This window comes from Pecten maximus, chromosome 15, assembly GCF_902652985.1.
Source record: "Pecten maximus chromosome 15, xPecMax1.1, whole genome shotgun sequence".
NCBI classification, from domain to species: Eukaryota; Metazoa; Mollusca; class Bivalvia; order Pectinida; family Pectinidae; genus Pecten; species Pecten maximus.
The window spans coordinates 6625311-6651477 of NC_047029.1; the positions used below are offsets into that span (position 1 = coordinate 6625311).

The window sequence follows — 26167 nt, forward strand, 5'->3', positions numbered from 1 at the left end:
GTTTGATGAATATGATAGAAGCTATTTTTAGCTGGATAAATGTGGTAGGAGGTATTTTGACAGTTTTGTCAGTAGCTAAATCATTCTTTATAAAAGGTCACTGCTCTTGGTCAAATGTTGTAGATAGATTGGTTTTGAAGTGTATTTTATAAAGTAGATTTCCCAGAGATGGATTTGACAGTATTTCCTAGAGGTTATCTCTCAAGGGTTTCCATAAAATTGTGGGGATCACATCCCTGTTCTTTGTGAGGGAGGATTTAAGTGTTTTTGTCATTTCAACCCATGACCTTTTCTACTTGCTCAGAAATATTCATGCATTTCTTTACTATATAAGCATCAAGAAAGTTTAGGGCATTATAAAGGTGGTCTAGTCCAAATGAAATGAGCTCAACTTTATAACATCTGTATTAAACATCTTTATATCTATCATATTTGATTAAACATTTATCTATTTACAATATTTAATCTGAACAAAAATTCTTTTGGTTTTAATCATTTTCAGTATTACTGGCTGTTGGCCAGATTATGTAATTTGTGTTTCAATTTTCTGGATGAAAACCAGACTATTTAGTTAGTGTGGAATAACTCCCAGCAGTAGGGCTCTACTACAGCCCTATACCAAATCTCGGTGGGAGTCCTGATTAATATTGGTTAGATCGAGTTTCACTTACACTTACATAACTTCTCACCACTAGGCATGACCTAATATCCCAGTACAGTAGTCTGATAATGGCAGCACTAATACACTTGGATTCATTCATGTGGAGTGAAAACCATGCAGACCCCAGTTTCATCAACGTCCCTTAGCTTATGGAAATCCCTTAATTATTTTTTCAATTGAAGTATAAAGAAGTCTAAGTTAAGAAACTTTCCTTAGTTTCTGTAAAACTTTCCTATGGATAATTTTGAAGAAAGGAACTTTCTTAATAAAGGATTAATGTTGAAACTGCCATGGGGCCATGATTGATGGAAAAGAGAATGGATGTCATGCTTCATAAGTATGTCAGGGAGGATATAGGGACATGGGGGGGGGGGGGGGGGGGGGGGGGGGGGAGATGGCAAGATTGGGATAGGATGGTATGGGGGGGGATAGGATGGTATGGGGGGGGGATAGGATGGTATAGGGGTGGAGATAGGATGGTATAGGGGTGGGGATAGGTTGGTATGGGGGGGGGGGGGATAGGATGGTATAGGGGTGGTGATAGGATGGTATGGGGGGGATAGGATGGTATAGGGGGGATAGGATGGTATATGGGTGGGGATAGGATGGTATAGGGGGCGGGGATAGGATGGTATAGGGGTGGGGATATGATGGTATAGGGGGGATAGGATGGTATATGGGTGGGGATAGGATGGTATAGGGGGTGGGGATAGGATGGTATAGGGGTGGGGATAGGATGGTATAGGTGTGGGGATAGGATGGTATAGGTGTGGGGATAGGATGGTATAGGTGTGGGGATAGGATGGTATAGGTGTGGGGATAGGATGGTATAGGTGTGGGGATAGGATGGTATAGGGGTGGGGATAGGATGGTATAGGGGTGGGGATAGGATGGTATAGGGGGGATAGGTTGGTATGGGGATGGGATAGGATGGTATAGGGGTGGGGATAGGATGGTATAGGGGTGGGGATAGGATGGTATAGGTGTGGGGATAGGATGGTATAGGTGTGGGGATAGGATGGTATAGGTGTGGGGATAGGATGGTATAGGTGTGGGGATAGGATGGTATAGGGGTGGGGATAGGATGGTATAGGTGTGGGGATAGGATGGTATAGGGGTGGGGATAGGATGGTATAGGGGTGGGGATAGGATGGTATAGGGGTGGGGATAGGATGGTATAGGGGGGATAGGATGGTATGGGGTGGGGATAGGAGGGGATAGGAGGGTATAGGGGGGATAGGATGGTATAGGGGGGATAGGATGGTATAGGGGTGGGGATAGGATTGGGAGAAAGTTATGGAGTAGGGCTATAACAAGTACATATACATAGATTACAAAAACGATAAGGAATTCCTGAAAAGGGGGAAGCATAAGTAATGGATTTATATGAGAAAGAATTAGACAAGGGAATAAGTTAATGTATAAAAATTGAAAGAGATATTCTGATGGAAAGGTTTATAAAAGAAACTGGATGGAATGGTTATAATTAGTAAGAGTGCGATGGAGATACACCTAAATACAAAGACAAACAAAACATGGGATCACACAATAAATAGCCTATTATTTCTAATGAGTTGTTGTTTTATACTGCCATTGTACACAGAACATCTTATATCTGGCCAGAAACAAAACAAACAATTTGGACGTTTGAGACTTGGCCACAGAGTATAGCCCATATTGTTTTAAATTGTGTTCCTAATCAAGAAAATAGTAAGTAAGCGAGTCCAATCAAGTGTGTTTTGTATATATACCAGAGTAAGTATCAACACTCTGACAAAAATGTCTTCATTGTAGTTTATTAGGCAGTGATTGTGTAATAAACAGCCAGTAGGTAAAGGGAGTGTTCAGTAATTACTTTGGTTCCAACCACCATCAAGGGAGTAATCATTAATAAGATAATGTCCCGGTATGTGGGACGATGGTTTGTTACTGCCTATGGAATAAGAAATTGGTAGCTCATTTAATATGTTTTAAGATAGTTCATCTATGTAGCTATCTGTTAATCAGATTAATGACTGCAGCTCCAACTGTACCAGCTATAGATGTGGTTTTCATTTTACAGATGTTTTTTGCTTGCGTTTTAAAGCTGGGATTTTTGTTCTAACTATTTGACAAAAAATATTTGTTTTAGAAAGGATCGTTATAGTATACCCGTCGGAGAAGGGGAAATTTATACAGTAAAAATACACCCCAGTTTCATCAACTTCATGAAGTTCCTTAACAAAAAGAAATGGTTTCTTTATAATTTCTAGTTCTTTAACTTACCGTTTTCCGTAGGGAAGCATTACAGATTGTTTTTTTCAGATTTTCCCCCCTTTCTCCAAAAATGCTTTTGTTATAGAAAAGTTATTGGATTTCCTTTTTAGTGTAAGAAACATCCGAACTGGCCATTGAGTAAATTATCTTATTATAGTTTTGACTGGTTAGCTTGGGTAAATTATCTTATTATTTGTGTGAAATATTTTCATAACTGATTTTCTTCCAATTGAACTGCATGTAATGTAACATGTTGTGCCATATAATTGTTGTGTCATTTAGCTTAATTTGACCTTTAACCTTTATGTTATTCGGAAGCATGACATCCTGCGATGAAATATTAATAAAATTTATACTTTTACTCTCATTTTAAATTTTCCTTTTTGTGTTTTGATTTGGTGTTTGCTTACAATATTTGCTTTAATTAACACAGATTTATTTTCATTATTTTGAGTTTTGACCTTTGAAGGTCACTAACTTTTTGTTTTAACCTTTGAACTTTGATGTTGTTGTAGATGCATGAGATGCTGATGTCACAATTAAGTTTGTATGAGGAGCAGCTAGAATTGGAAAACCACCCCCTTGTAAGTGGGACATAAATGGGACACATACCCTTTATCATAGAGCCTATGTAAATCCCATTTAACCTTGTATATCTTTGTAACTGGGTCATAGCGATTCTACACCCTTAAGCAAAGCTGGCCATAAATCCCTTAATTTTCAGTGCCCTAAACTTCTGTCAGCAGGATGTATATATAAATACACTGTAGTTCATGGGGACCGAGGATACCCTTATGAATTTGCAGCATGATCACAGCATAGATGCAGTATGAATGCAGCATGGAATTGCAGCATGAATGAAGCATGACTGCAGCATGGTGCCTAATTTACCTCACTATATATTCTTACTAGTTAAAGCATGATTGCAGCATGTTTCAATTATGCAAATTATGCTGGGATCATGCTGCATTTATGCTTTAAGGAAGCATGGCCGCAGCATGATCCCAGCATGGTCTGTGAAGCATGATCCCAGCATGGTCTGCAGCATGATGCCAGCATGGTTTGCAGCATGATGCCAGCATGGTTTGCAGCATGATGCCAGCATGGTCTGCAGCATGATCCCAGCATGGTCTGCAGCATGATGCCAGCATGGTTTGCAGCATGATCCCAGCATGGTCTGCAGCATGATCCCAGCATGTTTCAATTATGCAAATTATGCTGGGATCATGCTTCAATCATGCTTCATGGCAGCATGGTTTACAAAATCAATGAAAATCATGCAATAAAAACTTGAAGAATACTTTTGTATTACATTTTATTTGGTAATTAACATGGTATAAAACTTTTCATACAGGCTGTTTTTTCTAGTTCAAACATTTAAAACTTATCAATGAAATGAGAATGTGACAAAACAAATTTTAATTCTAATTTACCCATGGTACTTATTTTATTTGCCTCTTATATTCTTTTTCTCAAAACTTCCATCACATACACAACACAGCTATCTTTTTCTAGTACAATTTTCAAATACAACTAATATCAATTCATCCTAGCTAGAAGTGGTTTGTTTCAACAAAAATAGTCAGCAAGATATACAAGTTCAATGTCGGTACATACTAAAGTATGTATTTATAATTCTGGTTTTTTTTTCTAAAATAGCAGGAAAATAGTACAAAATAATATTTTCCAGCAGAGTTATAGTAGGATATGTATACATTTTGTCACCGATGCACAAGACTGATTTCAGACAGTATACGTAGTTTCCTGGAAGTAGCCCAGATGTACTGGAAACTGTTTTCATGTGTGTCCGTGAACTTAAAATAAACAAAAACAAGCAACAGTCGAAGACTTCTTCTATCGAATTTAACATTATTTCTAATAAACTGTGAAAAGATTATCATAATTTTGGAATCAATTCTAAATACTGACTAAATGAAATGTTGATTGACAATTTGAACAATGGTGTGTTGTTTGATGTAGCACGTACTGTAGTGATAAACTCTGTCACTGTCCCCGGGGATTTCAATACAACCAAGCTTGAGACGACTATATTATATTTTTTGCTAGTACAACAAATAACTAACAAGGATTTTTAGATTATATACATGATTTTTTTTTTGTATATATATTAATGTTTACACTTTTATTATGAAAGGAAATGTTGTATACCTTGACAGAGAACATATCTCGAATAATCTTAATTAATGTGAAACATAAACTTCTTAATTTCTCTTCATTCCTTTCTGCTTTGTGTTAAGTCAATGCCATCAATTTGGACCACAATGCATGCGGTGTTCCTCATTCCAGAATGTACTGCATGAAGACTCAGTCTCTGTTGGAAGAAAGAAAGACTTTTAGAATATTCTTTTATTTCAAAATTAGAATAATTGTCAAGTTTTTGAAGATAATGTATGTATTTAACTTATGTACTTTTCATGATCACTTTGCTATCATTTTCATTATGTTTGCTTTGGAAGCCTTTTTATCAAGAAAATTTAAGCCAGTCACACAAAGCTACAAAATAAAACTTGCCAGGATGACTTAATTATTAATTAAATCAAGCTACTCCCGAATTCTCCATCAGTTCATATCAATGTGAAACTGCAATATACTATACATAAAACAATGTTACTTACTTATAATTCATCTTAATTCACCTATTTCATTTAATCGTTTCAATTTGATGCAATAATCTGCAAACATCGATCCTCAAAAGAATGTGGAGGTAAAGATCTTTCACGAAAGGTTTCATTATCCAAAACACAAATTTTCCTCACCATTGTTTGTGAATACGTATGTACGTCATAATCATAAGAAGGGTTGTATGAGTGGGGAAAAAATGCAATTTAAGTCGTGCCGAAGATCGTTAATAATAAATAAATAAAATTGAAAACTTACGATTGTAACACATGGATCGGTACTGCGTTTCCTTCGGCCGTGTAATCTGTGATTAATTAATCATCAAAACCCTGGAAAATAAATAATTAGGTATTATTGATATGAATAGATCTATATCAAATTCATCGTCGTATAATGTGAAACGATGTCAGAACGTGAAGAAGATTATATAATAAAAACTTACCCTGTCTCGTAACGATGTTTGTCGGTAAAAATATGCATCGGTCGTCAAAAACAACGAGAAAGCTGATATTCATTCGTCGGTAACTTGAAGTAAGTCGATCTTCTTCAGTAAGACGGGAAACAAACTTCGTTTTTAGGCTATCGTCGTGTTTGTTTATACTTTTCTTCTGGAAATAAACATCCGGTGAATTCAAACATGGCTATCAGACTTCCCGCTAAACTCGTGTGTTGCATCATGGGATAAATATTTTACTGCCAGAGATTAACACGATTCATTTTTACTTGTGCGTGTTTTTTATTCTAAATCATAAACTTCTATTGTGTCATACTTTTAAGATAAATATTACAGTATTTAATACTTGCATCGTGCACATTTAGATCGCACGAGCTCAAGGAGCACTCTCGTCACATCTCGGGAGCAAGGTAAACAAACGAGGTCATAGGTGAACCGAACGATAAACATGTAATCTGACCAGAGGTTTTGGCCTCGTCTGTCATACGCCTATTGTTTAATATGGATGTATTTTCAGACGAGGAACCGACCAATGCACGTTTTCTTTTTACGTTCACGATTTCAAATAATTCAGATTAAAGTACGGGAATATCGTCTGTTGTTAGTAAACTCATGTCGAGGTCGAGATCATCACAGCGCTTAACTTCAATATACGTTTTACAAGGAAGCGTCCGAGTGACAACACAAGTTCGACACATGTTTATTGGAGTTTATAGCGATGAATGTTGTGTCAAACACGACGTGATTTCGTATGCTATTATCAGATGTAATCTTAACACCGCATATATCCAGAAAGTATGCGATACAAAGACAAAGAGCAGGTGATTTTAATCTTATTTGATTGAATTAAAAGCGATATTCCAAGCACATGTGTAACTGTTGGTAAAGTGACCCCGATTTTGTTTTGGCGAACATGTTACATGTATGGCTACCTGGTAGTAAGCTGGTGCATGGTAAATGGCAACGTCTTGGTTTATGTCAGTGTTTGGATAAAGTGACTGATTCTATCTCCGATAAAAAGTGTATAATCGAAGCAAAAGTCAATATACTGGTTCTTCAAAAAACGATCTAAACTCTGAAAATTTGAATGAAATTTTTATAGGGATGAGTTTTAAGTCGTCACACGAATGTACTAACTTGCAACATTCATCAATGTTTAAGTTAATTCCTTCTGAGATAGAACTACAAGTGAAAGCTGACAAAATATCACATTTAAAAGCTGTGAACCGTTATACTAACAAAGAACATACTTATAAACGAAATACTTAATTAAAATAATTGTTATTGAATTTTAAATAAATATGTGTGGTATTGATCAAGTATGAAAAGGAAATTCTGCAACACAAACATGTTTTTAAAAATTATTTTGTTATCACCATTGATACCTGGAAATTTTCTATATTTTATTTAAAATTTAAAAAAAAGATACTAAAATATCTAATACCAACTTTTGTTAATTTTCTGTATCTTATTTTATTAATTAATAATTGTTTAGGTTAATCTTGGTACCTGGGAAATTTGGTCCTAGATTTTGGATCCTCGCTTGGACCTACATTTCGCCCACAGAAATTTTGTGATGTCCGAACAAAGGAATGCCCTTTTAAGCTAATTTCAACTTAAACAATTCATGTTAATACATGAAAGAATGGTGCAGTTCATTAAATTAACTAAGTTAATACAGCATAATTGCAGCATGGTACAGTTTGTATCTAAAATGGCAAAGTTAATACAGCATGGTTGCAGCATGGTACAGATCCTATCTAAAATGCCAAAGTTATTGCAGCATGGTTGCAGCATGATGCATTTCATATGATAAATTTACTAAGTCCACACAGCATGATTGCAGCATGATATAATTCGATATCCAAACTGGCAAAGTTATTGCAGCATGGTTGCAGCATGGTACATATCCTGTCTAAAATGACAAAGTTATTGCAGCATGGTTGCAGCATGATACAGTGCATATGATAAATTAACTAAGTCGACAAAGCATGATTGCAGCATGATAGAGTTCAGATATTCAATTACCTCAATTTTTAAAGCATGGTTGCAGTACATGCTGTACAGAAGCATGGTACCATGCTGCTATGCAGCACATGCTGCAATCATGCTGTGAAACTAGCAGCATGATGCCAGCATAAAAGCAGCATGATTGCAGCATATGCTGCATTGCAGTCCATGCTGCAAATTGATAAGGGTATATATATAAATACATGGTAGTTCATGGGGACCGAGGATGTATATATAAATATGCTGTAGTTCATGGGGACCGAGGATGTATATATAAATACATGGTAGTTCATGGAGACCGAGGATGTATATATAAATACACTGTAGTTCATAGGGACCGAGGATGTATATATAAATACATGGTAGTTCATGGAGACCGAGGATGTATATATAAATACACTGTAGTTCATGGGGACCGGGGATGTATATATAAATACATTGTAGTTCATGGGGACCGAGGATGTATATATAAATACATGGTAGTTCATGGGGACCGAGGATGTATATATAAATACATGGTATATACGTAGTTCATGGGGACCGGGGATGTATATATAAATACACTGTAGTTCATGGGGACATAAATACATGGTAGTTCATGGGGACCGAGGATGTATATATAAATACATGGCAGTTCATGGGGACCGAGGATGTATATATAAATACATGGTAGTTCATGGGGACCGAGGATGTATATATAAATACACTGTAGTTCATGGGGACATAAATACATGGTAGTTCATGGGGACCAAGGATGTATTATATAAATACATGGTAGTTCATGGGGACCGAGGATGTATATATAAATACATTGTAGTTCATAGGGACCGAGGATGTATATATAAATACATGGTAGTTCATGGGGACCAAGGATGTATTATATAAATACATGGTAGTTCATGGGGACCGAGGATGTATATATAAATACATTGTAGTTCATAGGGACCGAGGATGTATATATAAATACATGGTAGTTCATGGGGACCAAGGATGTATTATATAAATACACTGTAGTTCATGAGGACTGAGGATATATATATAAATACGCTGTAGTTCATGGGGACATAAATACATGGTAGTTCATGGGGACCGAGGATGTATATATAAATACATGGTAGTTCATAGGGACCGAGGATGTATATATAAATACATTGTAGTTCATAGGGACCGAGGATGTATATATAAATACATTGTAGTTCATAGGGACCGAGGATGTATATATAAATACATTGTAGTTCATAGGGACCGAGGATGTATATATAAATACATTGTAGTTCATAGGGACCGAGGATGTATATATAAATACATGGTAGTTCATGGGGACCAAGGATGTATTATATAAATACATGGTAGTTCATGGGGACCGAGGATGTATATATAAATACACTGTAGTTCATGGGGACCGAGGATGTATATATAAATACATGGTAGTTCATGGGGACCGAGGATGTATATAAATACACTGTAGTTCATGGGGACCGAGGATGTATATATAAATACATGGTAGTTCATGGGGACCGAGGATGTATATATATAAATACATGGTATATACGTAGTTCATGGGGACCGGGGATGTATATATAAATACACTGTAGTTCATGGGGACATAAATACATGGTAGTTCATGGGGACCGAGGATGTATATATAAATACATGGTAGTTCATGGGGACCGAGGATGTATATATAAATACATGGTAGTTCATGGGGACCGAGGATGTATATGAATACACTGTAGTTCATGGGGACCGAGGATGTATATATAAATACATGGTAGTTCATGGGGACATAAATACATGGTAGTTCATGGGGACAAAGGATATATATATAAATACACTGTAGTTCATGGGGACCGAGGATGTATATATAAATACACTGTAGTTCATGGGGACCGAGGATGTATATATAAATACACTGTAGTTCATGGGGACCGAGGATGTATATATAAATACACTGTAGTTCATGGGGACCGAGGATGTATATATAAATACACTGTAGTTCATGGGGACCGAGGATGTATATATAAATACACTGTAGTTCATGGGGACCGAGGATGTATATATATAAATACACTGTAGTTCATGGGGACCGAGGATGTATATATAAATACATGGTAGTTCATGGGGACCGAGGATGTATATAAATACACTGTAGTTCATGGGGACCGAGGATGTATATATAAATACATGGTAGTTCATGGGGACATAAATACATGGTAGTTCATGGGGACAAAGGATATATATATAAATACACTGTAGTTCATGGGGACCGAGGATGTATATATAAATACATGGTAGTTCATGGGGACCGAGGATGTATATATAAATACATGGTAGTTCATGGGGACATAAATACATGGTAGTTCATGGGGACCGAGGATGTATATATAAATACACTGTAGTTCATGGGGACATAAATACATGGTAGTTCATGGGAACCGAGGATGTATATATAAATACACTGTAGTTCATGGGGACATAAATACATGGTAGTTCATGGGGACATAAATACATGGTAGTTCATGGGGACATAAATACATGGTAGTTCATTGGGACATAAATACATGGTAGTTCATGGGGACCGAGGATGTATATATAAATACATGGTAGTTCATGGGGACCGAGGATGTATATATAAATACACTGTAGTTCATGGGGACGGAGGATGGGGACCGAGGATGTATATATATAAATACATGGTAGTTCATGGGGACCGAGGATGTATATATAAATACGCTGTAGTTCATGGGGACCGAGGATGTATATAAATACACTGTACTAGTTCATGGGGACCGAGGATGTATATAAATACACTGTATGTAGTTCATGGGTATGTAAACAGTAAACTATCATAATCTGTCAGTACAAATATTGCTTAGGTATGATTGACCTGGAATTTAGATGCAACTTTAAATATTACATTGAAATTTTTTATTAATTATATATATATTGTCTTCTATTTAGCTTATATCATATCGCAACTTTACAGTCAACAATTAAAATTTACATCCAAATGCTTGCTTGTCTTTAAATGTGGTCATAGAAGAATTAAACTGTGAAATAACATATTTTCTCAGAATTCAATTATGTTGTGAATCATATTAGTTATCAATATGTGTGTTGTGTGCATGGCAATGCATTTATAAATCTGTCTGTGTGAAAGATTTTTTTTTTTTTTTTTGAAGATTTATATCCACATTTCCGTATTTGACATAATTAATACCCCAAGGGTGGGGTAAGTGTGGTGCCATTACTGTATTTGACATAATAAGTACCCCAAGGTTTGGTAGGTGAGGTGCCATTACCGTATTTGACATAATAAGTACCCTGAGGGTGGGGTAAATGAGTTACCATTACCGTATTTGACATAATAAGTACCCCGAGAGTGGGGTAAATGAGTTACCATTACCGTATTTGACATAATAAGTACCCCGAGAGTGGGGTAAATGAGTTACCATTACCGTATTTGACATAATAAGTACCCCGAGAGTGGGGTAAGTGAGGTGCCTTTATTTGTTGATACTGTATTCAATCTTATAAATGCACTTTTCATTTAAAAACAACATGAGAGAGGTGTGCATCCTCTTCAGGAAAAGAAGTTGGGGTTGGAAAAAACAATGTTTTCCCAACATCTCCAGAACAGCCTTTTAATCATAGAACTGCAGCTGGTAGTGCCAAGTCTACAGGGTTAGTAAGTCTGCTGCAAGCCTAAAAAGGGGCAGATGTTCTTAAAATCTGCAACAGAAAAAATCTTCAATTTTGCTACAATGTTGTGTGTATATTTAGCATGTGAGATTTTTCAAATGTCTTGGTTAATGTCTTTATATATCAAATATGGTAAACAAGCTGCCATGTATGTGTGTACACAATGCTTCTACTTTATATTGTATTGATACCGATGTGCCAAATATTTATTAACAAAAGCAGTTATGTTGTATAACTTCATAAACAAAAATTGCATTTCCTTTTCACAGGAAGAACAAAGAGCTCGCATAAAAGCTGAAAAGATCCGCATTGCACTGGAAAAAATTAAAGAAGCAAAGATACGAAAGGTATGTTTTTCACTTGATGATCTGAAATGATTTTAGCCTGGCCTGTAGAATGCATTACTCGGGTATACTGTGTACAAGATCTAAGTTATTGTTCTAGAATCGGCTGTCCAGGTTAGATTATTTGTTGAACACATTAAGATTCTATTTTAAAGTATTCCATTAATCTTTACTGAAAACTCTTTACTGCTCCACCATTACGACCACATGAACACCAATTCTAATGGAACCTCCAGACTGCCTGTAATCTCTATTGGTAATTTGAAGTGTAAAGGATTGAAGGTTGGACCCAAATCCTGACAATCCCTGGATGTCTGGGGCAATACAATGGTTTTGAAATGTGAGATAAAAATTAAGATGTTTTAACACTCAGCAAATGATTTCTGAAAACAAACACACCACTGGCTTCCCATGGTGGCTTTATGTATAGAAAGATTAATATTATTGGCAGATAAAGTTGAATTATTGGCATCCATGTAGGTATATATATTGTGATCCAATACTGTGCCATTGGAACATTCTTTTCAGAATTTTAGCATGGATTTGGTGTAGTGGTATAAGCTGCAGGTTTTTTTGACTTGGTGATTATTTAGGTGCCATAGATTATAAGTATGAGGCCCTGAGTCTATCTAATTATCAGCATAATGTATCATATGCACTATGTGTTGTTGATTCGAAGGTTAAAGATTTGAATTTCTTGTTGTAGTTGTGCTGTGTCAAATATATGATATATGCATTGATGTTTTATAAATGTTAAAACTGAATATAATGTATCAGTATGATATGCAGGGCCAGGGCATACATGTGAGGTCCTTTCTTTATAATTTTGTGATGTTAACCTTTGACCTTTGTCTTACAGCTGTTCGTCCGAGCATTTGCCAAAGATGGGAGTAGTAAAAGTATTCTTGTGGACGAGAAGATGTCCATTGGTCAAGTTTGTAGCACGCTGGCCGATAAAAACCATGTCCGGGTCAACTCCAAGCTGTCTGTTGTTGAACACATGCCAGATCTATTTATGGGTAAGTTTAATTTTTATGTCTCTCACATAAATTACATTAATTGTAGTTCTCAACTATTTTACCTGTGAAGTCTTGATGGAACCCATGAGGCATTTCTTAAAAAAAGAAATTGCTGATAAAAAAATAAAATAAAGAAATTAAAGTTTACAATGGAAAAGATCATTTAAATATTGCATAACTCAAAGTATTTGATATGAATTTTGGCTTGAATCTTCAATTTTTCTTGGTTCTTGATGATACTGTTGCGCGAGATATTTGTTTCTCTCATATCTCGCCATGTTGGATAGAGTTTGCCCATGTAAGATAGCTATGTAAGATAAATCTATCTTACATAGCATTTCACGCGCGCGGATTAATCTGCGTTCAAGGGGGACAACTCTCACAACGTCGTCTGCTTGTGTTCACATCCGACAGTCCTTTTCGTCGGTGTCGGTTTTGAAACGTTGGACTTAACTATAAAAATACGTACATTCTTAGATAAATATATATCATATCAGCAGTAAATCAATAGGGCTACACGGTTAAACGATTAGACATTTCATCTGAGCGAACATATAACTCCGTTACTGTAACAAACAGTTAGACTACGCCTACAGGCCTGTTGTAACAGTTACAGTACAATACAGACTTGCCTACCCGACAGAATTGTCATTTGTCATTAAAAACATGTAAACACACACAATCACCTGGCAATGACAGGAAGTAAAATAAAAGCCATACATAAAAAAATATAAAAAAAGAAAATGTCAAACGTCACAACCTATGAAATGATTCCGTTTGCGTCAGCAGGGGGCCCTGGAATTTGTTTACTCTACAGTACTGTACTGTACTGTCAGTAACTGTTAGGCCTACTCAGTAACCTGTGTATTTGGAAGTTGGGAATTGGCTCTAAAATGAACGAACATTCGGTAAAAATGACACTCCTCGATGTTCATATAAAAATGTTTATTTTAATTGTAACTCGGAGTCTATATTTGTGTAGAGTAACCATGAAACTAACTGCCATCCTAGCCTTTCAATCTGATCATCGTTAGCCTATCGACTGACCTACCTTCGTCATTCCATCAAGACAACCGGTTAAACACATATAATCCTATGTCACAGAAAAGATCGAATACTCGTATAGAGTCACTGTTCGCTGGTTCACACACGAAGTTGCCAAAATCACAGTGAATTTAAAATTACCAGCCACGAAACATCGCCGCGTCATGGCGATCGAGATCGACATCACTCTCAATATCCTTGAACTATGAATGGAATTCCAATGACAGTCGTGACGTCATGCAGTGACGTAGTATTTTATAAAAAAAAAATTGACTTGACATTTAAAAGTACAGTGTGTTCTGTGAAATGATTAAATATGTCGAGGTGCAAATCAAATTATATGTGAAGTTGGAAAACTCATTTCAGCGTTGGCTTTCAGTATTGTTGATAGAACTTCTTTTTCTCGGATGTTGACAATTTGATCACGGCCACGTAAAAGTCGGTCAAGTTACGGTAATTTTTATCGGCGAATAGTTCATTCGTTCATCACTTAACCACAAAATGAATGAAATTTGTTTTCAAACATAGTTTGGCAAAATAGGGTATGATCTTTCAGAATATCACAAGTATATTTAGTAAAAAGGTCAAATAAAGAAATTAAAAAATTGAAGAAAATGGATGGCTGAGGGACACTTTCGCCAGAAATTCGGTAATGATATGAGAGAAAAAGACTCTTTCATTATGTGTGTATGTAGGATAGGGATATTCCACCCTCGGGATCACAAAATGTGGTAAAACCCTCGGCAAGCCTCGGGTTTCACCACATTTTGTGACCCCTCGGGTGGAATATCCCTATCCTACATATACACATATGAAAGAGTCTTATATTCCTTTCTAGAAGTTGATGTCCACTTTAGTATGTTGCAATGGGTCTGTGTAACTGATTCTTGTAGTACTATTACAACATTGTTACAATATGACCAAAACAAGTCCATATAATTTTGTACTTTGATGTTATTTCACCAAAAATTTATCACTGTCATAGACATTGAAGTTTGCATGAACCAATGTCTGTATGAACCAAATTAAAGTCTGTATGAAGCAAAGTCTGTATGAAGCAAAGTCTGTATGAACCAATGTCTGTAGGAACCAATGTCTGTATGAACCAAAGTCTATATGAACCAATGTCTGTATGAACCAAAGTCTGTATGAACCAATGTCTGTATGAACCAAAGTCTGTATGGACCGAAGTCTATATGAACCAATGTCTGTATGAACCAAAGTCTGTATGAACCAATGTCTGTATGAACCAAAGTCTATATGAACCAATGTCTGTATGAACCAATGTCTGTATATGAACCAATGTCTGTATGAACCAATGTCTGTATGAACCAAAGTCTGTATGAACCAATGTCTGTATGAACCAAAGTCTGTATGAACCAAAGTCTGTAGGAACCAAAGTCTGTATGAACCAAAGTCTGTATGAACAAAAGTCTGTATGAACCAAAGTCTGTATATGAACCAAAGTCTGTATATGAACCAAAGTCTATATGAACCAATGTCTGTATGAACCAAAGTCTGTATATGAACCAAAGTCTGTATATGAACCAAAGTCTGTATGAACCAATGTCTGTATGAACCAAAGTCTGTATATGAACCAAAGTCTATATGAACAAAAGTCTGTATGAACCAAAGTCTGTATGAACCAAAGTCTGTATATGAACCAAAGTCTGTATGAACCAATGTCTGTATGAACCAAAGTCTGTATATGAACCAAAGTCTATATGAACCAATGTCTGTATGAACCAAAGTCTGTATATGAACCAAAGTCTGTATGAACAAAAGTCTGTATGAACCAAAGTCTGTATGAACCAAAGTCTGTATATGAACCAAAGTCTGTATGAACCAATGTCTGTATGAACCAAAGTCTGTATATGAACCAAAGTCTATATGAACCAATGTCTGTATGAACCAAAGTCTGTATATGAACCAAAGTCTGTATATGAACCAAAGTCTGTATGAACCAATGTCTGTATGAACCAATGTCTGTATGAACAAAAGTCTGTATGAACCAAAGTCTGTAGGAACCAAAGTCTGCATGTATGGACCAAAATCTGTATGAACCAAAGTCTGTTTGAACCCCTACCCTGTAGGTAGGGCGTAAGAATTGTACCTGCTGCCCCATTGCATGATCGTAAGAGGCGACTGAATTTGGGATCTTATCTTTTCTTTTCTTTCTTACAAACTTTCTTCTTCCTAATGTCTTCCTTGACAATGCCTCACTTTTGGCCTTTAGTTGAGCGTTCGCCCCTGTGAGGAAGGCTTTGGGTTATGTCCCCTGGCCGAGACATACCAGAATCTTAAAAAATGGTAGTTGCTACTCCTGCTTAGTGCTCGGCATATAAGGAGTGGGACATGTGGTTCACCCGTTGTCAGTATAATGTGACCGGGTGGGGTGTCCTGCTGGGTGTCTTCGGCAATATGCTTCAGTGAGGTAGCACTATAAATCGGCAAAAGTTCCGGCCTACCACAAGGAGACTTCACACAAACATACCGCAGCCTCCCAAAACACACATACGCACTCACCACACGCATGCATGTCGAACGCATGGGAGGTCGTCCTTAAATGACCTTAGCTGTTAATAGGATGTTAAACAAAATAAACCCCAAACCTATATGAACCAAAGTCTGTATGAACCAATGTCTGTATGAACCAAAGTCTGTATGAACCAATGTCTGTATGAACCAAAGTCTATATGAACCAAAGTCTGTATGAACCAATGTCTGTATGAACCAATGTCTGTATGAACCAAAGTCTATATGAACCAAAGTCTATATGAACCAAAGTCTGTATGAACCAAAGTCTGTATGGACCAATGTCTGTAGGAACCAATGTCTGTATGAACCAAAGTCTGTATATGAACCAAAGTCTGTATGAACCAATGTCTGTATGAACCAATGTCTGTATGAACCAAAGTCTGTATGGACCAAAGTCTGTATATGAACCAAAGTCTGTATGAACCAAAGTCTGTATATGAACCAAAGTCTGTATGAACCAATGTCTGTATGAACCAAAGTCTATATGAACCAATGTCTGTATGAACCAATGTCTGTATATGAACCAATGTCTGTATGAACCAATGTCTGTATGAACCAAAGTCTGTATGAACCAATGTCTGTATGAACCAAAGTCTGTATGAACCAAAGTCTGTATGAACCAAAGTCTGTATGAACCAATGTCTGTATGAACCAAAGTCTGTATATGAACCAATATCTGTATGAACCAAAGTCTGTATGAACCAATGTCTGTATGAACCAAAGTCTGTATGAACCAAAGTCTGTATGAACCAATGTCTGTAGGAACCAATGTCTGTATGAACCAAAGTCTGTATGAACCAAAGTCTGTATATGAACCAAAGTCTGTATGAACCAAAGTCTGTATGAACCAATGTCTGTATGAACCAATGTCTGTATGAACCAAAGTCTGTATGAACCAAAGTCTGTATGAACCAAAGTCTGTAGGAACCAAAGTCTGCATGTATGGACCAAATTCTGTATGAACCAAAATCTGTATGAACCAAAGTCTGTATGAACCCCTACCCTGTAGGTAGGGCGTAAGAATTGTACCTGCTGCCCCATTGCATGATCGTAAGAGGCGACTGAATTTGGGATCTTATCTTTTCTTTTCTTTCTTACAAACTTTCTTCTTCCTAATGTCTTCCTTGACAATGCCTCACTTTTGGCCTTTAGTTGAGCGTTCGCCCCTGTGAGGAAGGCTTTGGGTTATGTCCCCTGGCCGAGACATACCAGAATCTTAAAAAATGGTAGTTGCTACTCCTGCTTAGTGCTCGGCATATAAGGAGTGGGACGTGTGGTTCACCCGTTGTCAGTATAATGTGACCGGGTGGGGTGTCCTGCTGGGTGTCTTCGGCAATATGCTTCAGTGAGGTAGCACTATAAATCGGCAAAAGTTCCGGCCTACCACAAGGAGACTTCACACAAACATACCGCAGCCTCCCAAAACACACATACGCACTCACCACACGCATGCATGTCGAACGCATGGGAGGCCGTCCTTAAATGACCTTAGCTGTTAATAGGATGTTAAACAAAATAAACCCCAAACCTATATGAACCAAAGTCTGTATGAACCAAAGTCTGTATGAACCAAAGTCTGTAGGAACCAAAGTCTGTATGGACCAAAGTCTGTATGAACCAAAGTCTGTATATGAACCAAAGTCTGTAGGAACCAAAGTCTGTATATGAACCAAAGTCTGTATATGAACCAATGTCTGTAGGAACCAAAGTCTGTATGAACCAAAGTCTGTATGAACCAAAGTCTGTATGAACCAAAGTCTGTATATGAACCAATGTCTGTAGGAACCAAAGTCTGTATGAACCAAAGTCTGTATGAACCAATGTCTGTATGAACCAAAGTCTGTATGAACCAAAGTCTGTATGAACCAAAGTCTGTATATGAACCAATGTCTGTATGAACCAAAGTCTGTATGAACCAAAGTCTGTATATGAACCAATGTCTGTATGAACCAAAGTCTGTATGAACCAAAGTCTGTATGAACCAAAGTCTGTATGAACCAAAGTCTGTATATGAACCAATGTCTGTATGAACCAAAGTCTGTATGAACCAATGTCTGTATGAACCAAAGTCTGTATGAACCAAAGTCTGTAGGAACCAAAGTCTGTATGAACCAAAGTCTGTATGAACCAAAGTCTGTATGAACCAAAGTCTGTATATGAACCAAAGTCTGTATGAACCAAAGTCTGTAGGAACCAAAGTCTGTATGAACCAAAGTCTGTATGAACCAAAGTCTGTATATGAACCAATGTCTGTATGAACCAAAGTCTGTATGGACCGATGTCTGTATGAATCAATGTCTGTATGAACCAATGTCTGTATGAACCAATGTCTGTATGAACCAAAGTCTGTATGGACCAAAGTCTGTATGGACCGATGTCTGTATGAATCAAAGTCTGTATGGACCGATGTCTGTATGAATCAATGTCTGTATGAATCAATGTCTGTATGAACCAATGTCTGTATGAACCAATGTCTGTATGAACCAAAGTCTGTATGGACCAAAGTCTGTATGAACCAATGTCTGTATATGAACCAAAGTCTGTATATGAACCAATGTCTGTAGGAACCAAAGTCTGTATGAACCAAAGTCTGTATGAACCAAAGTCTGTATGAACCAAAGTCTGTATATGAACCAAAGTCTGTATGAACCAATGTCTGTATGAACCAAAGTCTGTAGGAACCAAAGTCTGTATGAACCAATGTCTGTATGAACCAAAGTCTGTAGGAACCAAAGTCTGTATGAACCAAAGTCTGTAGGAACCAAAGTCTGTATGGACCAAAGTCTGTATGGACCAAAGTCTGTAGGAACCAAAGTCTGTATGAACCAAAGTCTGTATGAACCAAAGTCTGTATGAACCAATATCTGTAGGAACCAATGTCTGTAGGAACCAATGTCTGTAGGAACCAATGTCTGTATGAACCAAAGTCTGTATGGACCAAAGTCTGTATGAACCAAAGTCTGTATGGACCAAAGTCTGTAGGAACCAAAGTCTGTATGAACCAAAGTCTGTAGGAACCAAAGTCTGTATATGAACCAATGTCTGTATGAACCAAAGTCTGTATGAACCAAAGTCTGTAGGAACCAAAGTCTGTATGAACCAATATCTGTAGGAACCAATGTCTGTAGGAACCAATGTCTGTAGGAACCAAAGTCTGTATGAACCAATGTCTGTATATGAACCAATGTCTGTATGAACCAAAGTCTGTATGAACCAATGTCTGTATATGAACCAAAGTCTGTATGAACCAATGTCTGTAGGAACCAAAGTCTGTATGAACCAATGTCTGTATGAACCAAAGTCTGTATGAACCAATGTCTGTATGAACCAAAGTCTGTATGAACCAAAGTCTGTATGGACCAAAGTCTGTATGAACCAATGTCTGTATGAACCAATGTCTGTATGAACCAAAGTCTGTATGAACCAAAGTCTGTATATGAACCAATGTCTGTATGAACCAATGTCTGTATGAACCAAAGTCTGTATGAACCAAAGTCTGTATGGACCAATGTCTGTATGAACCAATGTCTGTATGAACCAAAGTCTGTATGAACCAAAGTCTGTATATGAACCAATGTCTGTATGAACCAAAGTCTGTATATGAACCAAAGTCTGTATGGACCAAAGTCTGTATGAACCAATGTCTGTATGAACCAATGTCTGTATGAACCAAAGTCTGTATGAACCAAAGTCTGTATATGAACCAATGTCTGTATGAACCAATGTCTGTATGAACCAAAGTCTGTATGAACCAAAGTCTGTATGGACCAAAGTCTGTAGGAACCAAAGTCTGTATGGACCAAAGTCTGTATGAACCAATGTCTGTATGAACCAATGTCTGTATGAACCAAAGTCTGTATGAACCAAAGTCTGTATGAACCAAAGTCTGTATGAACCAATGTCTGTATGAACCAAAGTCTATATGAACCAATGTCTGTATGAACCAAAGTCTGTATGAACCAAATTAAAGTCTGTATGAAGCAAAGTCTGTATGAACCAATGTCTGTAGGAACCAATGTCTGTAGGAACCAAAGTCTGTATGAACTGCTTAGGGAATGTGAGGGTGATATTGGTACAAAGTATTTTTGCTGAAGGTTAAGATATCTCTTTGATTCATATGTAAATTCACAAAGAAAATAATGATATCAGCATCATTTGAACATCTAATCTGATGTTTGTCTGGATTAAGGTTTTAAAGTTTGAAGTCATAATGTTATGAATCAGTCGACTATTCTCTAACTGGCATGTCGATTACATGTCACGGAGCATATTCATCAAACAAGATTAAATTGTATGCAGGGATGTGTTGAGGGTGTCGTCTGCTAAAGGGCTGCAATTGGTCTCATGGCGCTAATTACTGTCCAGTATTATGGTTAGAGTGTTAGGCGATCCATAATTATTGCCTCATGAATATTAATGTTCTTCAAGTACAATCTGTCAAATAACATTTTTAAGAACCAAGGACTTGTATCCCTTAAAAACTCTCAATTTAGAATAATTCAAGGTGAAATGTCACTTCTGTTTCTTTTTCTTCTAATTAAATAACAATAACTTAGCACAAGAGGTCAGAGTAATTTTTTCATGTTAAATAAGTTTCCTCATAAAAGCCCTCTTAAGCAAGTGAACAAACGTTTACAAAAAGTCATGTTTGGAGTATCGAAAGGACAGCAACATATTAGCGTTATTCTCACAGAGCTTCTTCTACTTTACAAAAGCTGTAAACCTGAAAAAAACGTCTTGATGATTAACAAAAACCTGACTTCCCTGTACTGGCTGATCTGTTGTTAAGTGGCTTCCTATACATTGAACAGATTCTTATAGAATGCAGTTGTTAAGAATATCGGAGTGGTGCAGTCTTATGTTGGCGATGTCAGTTCTGTATTTAGCCTGGCCGGTAATTACAGTATTAAACATCACAGGAACTGAGGATAACCATTTCCCTTATTGCTGTGCCGTCTAATTGCCAGCATGCTTTCTAGATAAACTTTCCTAAAAAGTGTGAAGCAATCAAAGAAATCGCCCAATCCGCTATCTGTAGGTCAGTTTAACTTCAGAACCGTCCTGTGATTAATTAACAAGGAATGGAAACAATACCTTGTCACTTTGAATAAAAAAAAAACATCTTAGAAATGGATTTTTTTTTAGTTTCTCTGTTTAAATAGATTATTACTAGTGGATTATTAGTGGATTAGCTGTGTTTCCACCCTTATTTCAGGAAACATTTTTGCTGTTTTTTTCATGGTACAGTGTAGTACATTTGAGTTTCTTTTGTATGTGTTATATACCGATAACTTCAAAAAAATAAATATTCATCAGCAAAAATTATACATTAAGAAATGGGTAAGAAAGTTGTTGTTTACATCTTAATGTTGCGATTCCTGTAAGAAATTTGTTCTGTAGCATTTGTCCTGTTACATTTTCCTGTTACATTTTCCTGTTTGTTGTAACCAATCTGCTGTTAGAATGTTTTTTTAAACCAACTTCAGATGATTTTGATTAAGGAGTTTAGGGTTTTGTGTACTTAAGCAGTAATGGACATCCTAAACTATCCCCCCTGGTTAGTCTTATAAGTAAATTTACCAATAATAGAATTTTCACATATTCATGTAAAAAAAGGTTGATTTAACTTTATAAGGAAACATGTTTGATACTGCAGAGATAGATGCATCAGTGTGAATATTAACTACAAATTAAGGCGGTATAATTTGACATTCGTTAATGCTGTCACCACATTGTAAGATGATGAGATGTCTGCCTGAGTTCCTGGCGCGGCATGTAGACAGTTATAACAGGAAGCTTCTCAAGTAGCGAAGACAGCTGTGTTGGGCAAATTTGAAATGTAAAAATAAAGAGTTTTATTGACGGGAAGGAAGTCCTTACAGTGTTATTTTGCTACCTAGTGTTTGGTCAGAGGACGATCCTGGTAGCTATCTATAAACAGTATATTTGATTTTTGTGATCAGTCCTTTCTCAATGTATGAAGATTCCTGGCTTAAAACACAATATCTGATTTATTGTGGAGAGGATTCATCGCTGGTCATCGCTGGTCATCGTTGACATCGTTGAGGTTTCATAACTATACATCATATTTCATTGTGGTAAGGAAGTATCGATGGTCATCATTGAGATTTCATAGCGGATTCATTGCTGGTCATCATTGATATTTCATAGCGGATTCATCGCTGGTCATCGTTGAGGTTTCATAGCATATAACATTATATTTCATTGTGGAGAGGAATCATCGCTGTCATCATCGCTAGTCATCATTGAGATTTGGTAGCGGATTCATCGCTGGTCATCGTTGAGGTTTCATAGCATAACATCATATTTCATTGTGGACTGGATTCATTGCTGGTCATCATTTTTCATGGCTAAGCATTGTATCTCCTTGTGGACTGGATTCATCGCTGGTCATCATTGAGGTTTCCTGGCTAAACATTGCATTTCATTGTGGTGAGGAATAACTGCTGGTCATTGTTGAGTACAGCAGATTCTTAACTTAACATTGCATCTCGTATATTAAAATCACCGATTTAATATTATATTATTCTTGCCAGTAAACGCTGATATCATATCAAATTGTTAAGTTTGGTTAGTAAATCTAATATTCAATGTCATATCCTGTTATTTTTACATTGCCTTCAATGACTGATTTGTTCTGTGGAATAGCATAGAAAGGTCTGAGAGACAAGCCGGTGTTCTGTCAGTGTGTAAAGTGTTACAGAGTATCATATTGAGTTATCTCCCCTGTGTAAAGTGTTACAGAGTGTTATATTGAGTTATCTCCCCTGTGTAAAGTGTCACAGAGTATTATATTGAGTTATCTCCCCTGTGTACAGTGTTACAGATTGTTATATTGAGTTATCTCCCCTGTGTAAAGTGTTACAGATTGTTATATTGAGTTATCTCCCCTGTGTACAGTGTTACAGAATGTTATATTGAGTTATCTCCCCTGTGAACTTTCAGAGAGGATACTAGAGGACCACGACTCGTTGGTGGAAAACATGGTGATGTGGACCCGCGACAGTAAAAATAAAATCATGTTTGAGGAACGTCAGGAAAAATATGACTTGTTTCGAAGACCAGAGGTAAATACCGCTCGTGTAAATCCCGTACAATCTCTTTTGTTTTTAGGATATAATAGTCCATTGTTATGTTTAATATTATATAACTTCTCTTAATGAAGCTGGTTTTTAAAATACGACATGTTTCATTTCTGCTGAAATATAGCCCTCTTGAGACAAAGGACATTTAGTAAAGACAGATACAATGTATTTAGTGGTTATCTTATTTAAATGTTTTTGGAGTATTGAGCACAATGATAAATGTAAGTAACTTATGTATTACCTGTTACTTATATTACAGGTGAACCAATTCATTGATGCTCGATGAAAGTTTGATAATGTACTTAAGTTTGAGTGGTATACCAAATATAGTAGTTCCTGACAGTAGCTTCCAGAATTTTCTAGACTTAACATATTTTTTTCTGTTGATTTATACTTGTAAACCAGACTTTTATGTTGAAATTAATTTTCAGAAATACCTACTTGTGAGTTCTTCATCAGAGAAAGGAGCCTCCCTCGATCCAAGTAAACGCCAAAGACTTATTTATGTGAGTGTGACCTGTGTCTCCATCACTGGATGGATTTAAGTTAATGATTTAGTCAGCCTTGTAAGGTTGGTGAGACAGTTATTGTGTCATATGTAAAGCCATAATGAGAAGGATTATCATTATATTAGCATTAGCTTAAAGTTTGTTTGAATTAATAAAATTAAGTCTACACAAATCTTGTCCACGAGATTATTTCAGTTTTCATAGGTCAATGAAATTCAAATTTCATCTTGAGGTCAAAGGTTAAAATTGGTATTATAACTCTTACATGATATGTCTACTATCGACCATGCAGGCAACATATTCATTTCTGTGGAATGGTCAAAGAAACGGCAAATTTCCTCTCAAGTCCAGTCAAAGGACATGTTGTGTATGAGTTTATAACCAATCATTTAATGTAAAAGACATAAAAAAGAAAGAAAAAAAATCATCAGTGATTTATTGATTTTTTTTTTTTATTAATAACAAATTAAAATTTATTAGACAATTCCAATAAACATTTAAGTCAGAAACACATACAGGTATGTTTTGCTATTAATACATGTTGTTGTTAATAAATGATGCTTTAATTTTAAAATTGACCTTTCCTTTTTGTTTTCATTTTCAGGAATTTTTCACAGGAGGTGCCCAGGTGCCAGAAGTGGAGGGTGTGATGTATCTCAAATCTGATGGCAAGAAGGCCTGGAAGAAATTCTTCTTTGTTCTGAGGGCTTCAGGTCTCTACTATAACCCGAAGGGCAAAATCAGCAAGGTAGAGGCAGTTTTTAATTCTGAAAGCTTCAGGCCTCTGTTATGAATCATAAGACAAAATCCCAAAGAGTAAAATAGGCAAAGTAGAGAGAGTTGTTAGTTCTGAAAGCTTCAGGCCTCTAGCTGTTATAATCCAAACGGCAAAATCCCATAAGGGCAAAAATTCTATGTTTTGAGGAATTGAGGCCTTCATAGGGCAAATATTCCTTGTTTTCAGGTATTGAGGCCTTCAGACAAGGGGAACATTATTTGTTTTAAGGTATTTAGGCCTTCAGAGGGAAATCATTCTTTGTTTTGAGGTATTTAGGCCTACAGAGGGCAAACATTCTGTGTTTTGAGGAATTGAGGCCTTCATAGGGCAAATATTCCTTGTTTTCAGGTATTGAGGCCTTCAGAAAGGTGAAACATTCTTTGTTTTGAGGTATTGAGGCCTTCAGAGGGCAAACATTCCTTGTTTTGTAGTATTTAGGCCTTCAGAAAGCTGAAACATTCTTTGTTTTGAGGTATTCAGGCATTTAGAGGGAAATCATTCTTAGTTTGTTTTCAGACAAGTTTTAGAAAAATGGGAAAGAGAAAAAGTTCTGTTGGTTTCCTGTCTTTAAGAAAGAGAGTCCTTCTTTTTATTCTGAGTTTTAAGGTCTAGGCAAAGTGATTAACCCTGAATGTTTGTGCATAGGGGAACTATTTTTAATTTTCTGTTGATTTGATGTTTTTGGGTATGTTAGTATTCATTTCCTTCAGAGATTGAGTCATTATAGGTAACAACCTTTGTTCCTAAGGTTTGAGATTAACTGATAAGGGAACCATACTTTGATCAGAGACTTCTTAACCCTAAAATATAACAAAGTGACAGGGATTGTGATGCTGCAGTAGTATAGAGATTCCTACATCCTGCTGTGTATATCCAGCTTACCAGACCGGGAAACTAATCTCCTTAATGCTGTACATTTAGCATTTGTAGGTTATGTGTCTATTTTGGAAACCTTTGAATAAAATAAACAATTAAGTTTAACCTAAACAACTAGCAGCATATATAGATAGTGAATTTTCTATTTCTACCTTCAGTCTGGTGGACAGACTAAACAACAATATCTAGATATGTTCTCTGCTTGCACCAAGTGTGGAGGGATGTTGGAA

The 26167-nt window shown here is 36.5% G+C and overlaps 1 protein-coding gene and 1 long non-coding RNA gene across 6 annotated transcripts in view; one reads left to right on the forward strand and one right to left on the reverse strand.

Moving 5' to 3' along the window:
• Positions 1-26167, forward strand: part of LOC117343126 (ras-associated and pleckstrin homology domains-containing protein 1-like) — a 182162-nt gene that overhangs the window by 137648 nt on the left and 18347 nt on the right. For 4 of the 5 annotated variants that reach the window (XM_033905440.1, XM_033905438.1, XM_033905439.1 and 1 more), the window contains 6 exons: positions 3433-3501; positions 11993-12070; positions 12927-13086; positions 23635-23756; positions 24206-24280; positions 24888-25031. In XM_033905440.1, coding sequence (XP_033761331.1) covers positions 3433-3501; positions 11993-12070; positions 12927-13086; positions 23635-23756; positions 24206-24280; positions 24888-25031 — 648 coding nt within the window. The remainder of the gene's footprint in view (positions 1-3432; positions 3502-11992; positions 12071-12926; positions 13087-23634; positions 23757-24205; positions 24281-24887; positions 25032-26167) is intronic. The other variant, XM_033905441.1, reaches the window with a different exon arrangement.
• On the reverse strand, positions 4569-6695 carry LOC117343128. Its single transcript, XR_004535963.1, has 3 exons — positions 6000-6695; positions 5816-5886; positions 4569-5249 (listed from the first exon to the last, which is right to left on the reverse strand). It is a non-coding gene; the product is annotated as an uncharacterized LOC117343128 (long non-coding RNA).